This window comes from Drosophila santomea, unplaced genomic scaffold (assembly GCF_016746245.2).
Source record: "Drosophila santomea strain STO CAGO 1482 unplaced genomic scaffold, Prin_Dsan_1.1 Segkk9_quiver_pilon_scaf, whole genome shotgun sequence".
Lineage (NCBI taxonomy): Eukaryota > Metazoa > Arthropoda > Insecta > Diptera > Drosophilidae > Drosophila > Drosophila santomea.
In genome coordinates, this window is record NW_025319030.1 from 201142 (window position 1) to 205780 (window position 4639).

The 4639-nt window shown below is 37.2% G+C and overlaps 1 protein-coding gene across 1 annotated transcript; it reads right to left on the bottom strand.

Moving 5' to 3' along the window:
• Positions 1–1542: 1542 nt before the first annotated feature.
• LOC120457984 (RNA-binding protein cabeza-like) lies at positions 1543–2416 on the bottom strand. Its single transcript, XM_039645478.2, has one exon. It carries the CDS (start codon positions 2101–2103, stop codon positions 1660–1662), a length of 444 nt encoding a protein of 147 aa, XP_039501412.1. The 5' UTR covers positions 2104–2416; the 3' UTR covers positions 1543–1659.
• Positions 2417–4639: the final 2223 nt, after the last annotated feature.

The following is a 4639-nucleotide window of genomic DNA, read 5'->3' on the forward strand; positions in this document are numbered from 1 at the left end:
GTGTAAGTAGAATTACATAGAGAAAACATTAAAAACGGACGCATTTGCGTTACCTATAGCGACAGTTTAATTTCTTAAAAAGCTTTAAGGATTTTAAATCAACAAATATATATTATATATACACTTAATACTATATAAATATCTCACCAATTATTAGAGCCGTATTTAGAAGTCTATACATTGCGTTTTTTCTTGACTCTGATTTTGTCTCCTCTCATCTCTCACTCTCATTTTCGGTCACTGCTCCGAACTACTTCGAAAAAAAACCAACAAATATGAACTGCGGGCAGAGGCAGCAGCAAAGCCATGACAAAATTTGGCTTGACTTCGGTGTTTGAAACTTTGCTAGAAAAAGCCTGTGAGATTTGTTTATGTTTTTCGAACTCTGGCGAGGAAAAATACGGGCAAGGAATTTTGGTACTGAAGGGGATGTAGCCATTCCATTTTATATACTCACATATATGTAATATTTTTCCGTAATAAAATTCCGTCACAAAAGTAAATGTTATGAACTACTAAAATTATATGATTCTATATTACTTTTTTGTAGAGGGACCATCCAAACAGCAATGAGCCATATGAAGCTATCAAAAGTGGCAAACACGGCAGAGGGTAAATCATCAGAGCCTAAGCAACCAAATTTCTTCTGTTGCCAAAATTCAAGCTGAGTAAAGAAAAAAAATTATATTTTATAATAATTCAATTATATTTAAATTACTTTTTTATAGCTGAACAACAAAATATGCAACCATATTGTCGCTAAAATGCTGCCACTATCTACCGTGGAAAAGGCAAGTTTTATATCGCTTTTGGGTGCATTTGCTGGTCGTTCGGTAAATATTCCGTGCAGGAAAACTATAAGGACGATGTTGGATAAAGCAGAGCATATAACGAAGATATTTCTAAAAAATTTCAAAATCTTGCGTTTGTTTGCACTACGGCTGACATTTGGCATTATATTATATTAAATGAATTAATTGGATAAACATTGGCAGGTGTTCATTATCTTGATGGGTTAAAAGAGTCTCAGAGATGCAGCATTGTTACCGACAAAGCATCGAATTTTAGTAAAGCATTTAAGGTCTACAGCTATCATACATTTACAGGATCGAATCAATTAAGCCTGAATTCTTAGAGGAATCTGAAGTTGATCCTATTGAGATTCACGTATTTGAGAAGGATGAAATTGCTCTACCAATGCATTTTGATGCGCTTCTTACACGCTTAACCTATTGGTTACAAAAGACACAAAAAAAGCACTCGAGAACATCTACTTTAAACGTTTGTACCACTCATCGCTAGCAAAAGCTACGGCACTTTGGAACTATGTAAGCCGGTCAACAATTACAGCAGACGAAGTTGAGAAAATTTGTCATCTTAAGCTACCAGGTGGAACTTCTTTCAAGATAGTATTCTAAGGAGTTAAATGTACATGTTACAGTTACAATTGTTAAATTAGATTACATAATTATATAATATAATTCATTGAAAACCAGCAATAACCGGTTTGGCTAGAAAATCGGTTAAAATGAAGATGTGTGCAATTATAATTTATAATTGGCTCTGACTGGTAAATTTAAAAGTACATTTAAAGGGGTACTCGCTACAATTAATACGTAAAAGTGAAAAAAATAGGTGCCGCCATTGGCTGGCATGCGCTTAATATGGTCTAGAACGCATGCCGCCATCGTTCCTTATGGGTCCACCACCATCACGGCGGTTGCCGCCGCCGCCACCCCGTCCTCCGCCATTGTCATTGAATTGCGAGTAGCCGCCACCGCCGCCGCCTCCTTGCGAGCTTCCGCCGCGATCTCTGTTCTGATATCCACCGCCGCCGGATCCACGATCATTTCCAGGGTCGTAGCCTCCGCCGCCACCACCGCTCGATCCCTTGTCGTCGCCCTTGGAAATCTTGCATCTATTGCATTCGTTGCGCCAGGCAAAGTTGGTGTTATTACAGCTGTTGCATTTCCAGTCGCCATCACGCGGTTGTACATTGCCGCCGCCACGACCATCTCCACCGCCTCCTCCACGGTCAAAGCGTCCACCACTCAGGACGACGGGAGCGTCGAGACAGCGGAACGAGTCCGTTGGACGATCCATCCGGCACTACGGCCGGATAATCAGATTTCATTGCAAGTCCAAGCACGAATAAACCCAAGAACGAAAACTGCAAGTGTTATTACTGGTAACCGGGTGATCACGTTATTCTATAAATTTGGTGGGACGAACGCACAAAGCTCTACTGAGCTAACCGCACGTATTCCGTAGCGAGCAGACCAAGCAAATCAGTTCGTTACAGTATAAGCCGCTTTTTACAAGTAATGCAACCTCTAAAAGCCATATGCACTAATTTAACCAAGGCATATTTTAGTGCAACAGAACTTGAATTTTTGCGAGGGCTATTGATCTTCTACAGGGTGAAAGTCGCTGATACTTGGGATATTTGCTACCCATATTAATTGGGATTACAACGAAACTGGAAAGCTTAACAGATTTAGAGTTTTGTGAACCGCTTTCAGATGCCCTAAAAACTGGGGCCTATAGACGATTTCCTTATATTAATAATTAAACTTCTGATGACTCCAAACCCTTCGTTTTGTCAACTATGACAATCCCAAAATTTATGCTAAGATGGGATCCTCCAGTGAAACGAAAAATGTAAAGATCTTTAAAGATTGGCTTATTGAAGAAAGTAAAGTATACGAAGAAAATGTTGTAAATGACAGTGCTTTGACAAATGACTTGGGTTTACAACTCAGGCACAGCTTTTAAATCAAGAGAAAAAAGATTTTAAAAACTGTAAATTTGAATTGGAAGTCTTAGCCTATTTGAATGATCTCTATAAACTTCAATGACATCTCGATGTAAATTCTTTGCACAAATACAAGCTAATTTTAAATGTACTTTTAAAGATAACACTGTCCTTCCTAGCTCTGCTCCGGTTGAAAGAATTTTTAGTTGCGGGGGTTAAATACCAACACCAAAAAGAAATAGGCTGGGAAATGAAGTATTTGAAACATTAGTTATGCTCAAAAAACAAGAGTATTAATTAAGTAAGTTAATCATACTATAATACTATAATCAAGACTGGATTTCGGTCCAACTGAATAATAAATATAAAAGAATATTTAAATAGCTAAAACTGATATAGTTAGTTCCTAAGTCAGTTGATTAAAACAAACTAAAATTTGGTCGCACATTAATGTTGCGGCATTCCTAGTAGGGTTGTTGATAATATATCAAAATATCAATATATCGATATTTTTTTGTGATATTTTAAATATTATCATCATTTTGTTTTGATAAAAAATATATCATCGATACGATATTTTTTTAATATCACGACATCCCTACAAAATATAAAAGATTTTAAATTATATCTTATGAAAAGATTTAGAATGATTGATTTAAATGAAATTAAGTTTTTCTTGGGAATAAATGTTGAAGTAATGGTCAAATAAGTGTTATAATAACTCGGTTAGAAAAACGAAGTCAGGTGATATGCTTCTGGAACTTTTAAAAGGGAGCAAAACGGACAAACTGTGCGAACACATCAAGGATACACTCAAAGAGTGTGCTACAGTGAAGACCATGAAGCAATTGGTCAAACTGGAAATCAGAGACATCGACAGCATTACACAAGAGGATGAAATAACCTCAGCAATTAGAGAAGGAATAGGTGATACAAGCCAAGAAATTGTAATACACCTGACAGGAGTAAATAGGTCAGAACACAGGCGAGCCTTTGTTACACTACCTGTGAAGGACGCGTCAAAGATATTGACGGAGCAGAGGATAAAAAAAGGATAGACCCGCTGCCAAATTAAGCGGTGTCTTGACATAAAGAGATACTTTAAGTGTTTCGGGGTCGGATATTTGCAAAATAACTGCAACAGACCGGATAGGAGAGACCTCTGCATCAGATGTGGTGAAAGTGGATATAAAATGAAGACTTGCACAAAAGCACCGAGATGTTGTATCTGTGCATCGAAGAACAGGACTGTGCGACGTTGGACACCTCTCTGGGACAGCGAACTGCTCTAGCGTAGCCAGAAAAGGAAAGCCGTGAAGATTCTTCAAGCTAATATGCATAGAAGCAAAACGGCAAATGACCTGCTGCACCAAATTGTGCTAGAAAACCAAATCGACGTGGTTATCATTTCCGAAAAATACAAGAGACGAGAGGAAGGGGGTTTGGCTAGAGAAAATTTGGCATTTGGAAATGCCTGAAGAAAGTTGTCTTTTAAGAAAAACTCAAACTTTAAAAAGTTTTTGGTTGGCTATGTAGACTCAGACTGGGGTGGAAGTGAATCAGATATGAAAACTACAACTGGATACTTGTTCAAGAGGTTTGATTCGAATGTAATTTGTTGGAATACATGAATATATGAAGCAAAATTCGGTGGCAGCTTCATCAACTGAAGCAGAATACATGGCCTTACTAACAAAATTAAATATAAAAGTAGTTAGTCACATTTTTGTGAGAGATCAAATGAATTTGCTGAACTGAAGAGAAAAAATCTCATGGAAATTCAAGAGGCTGTTATAATTTTATTTGTATTTTTTTTTTTTGAAGTTGAAACATCGTTTGACCTAAATTTAACAATAAATTTACTAAACGGGTTGTATAGGTTTT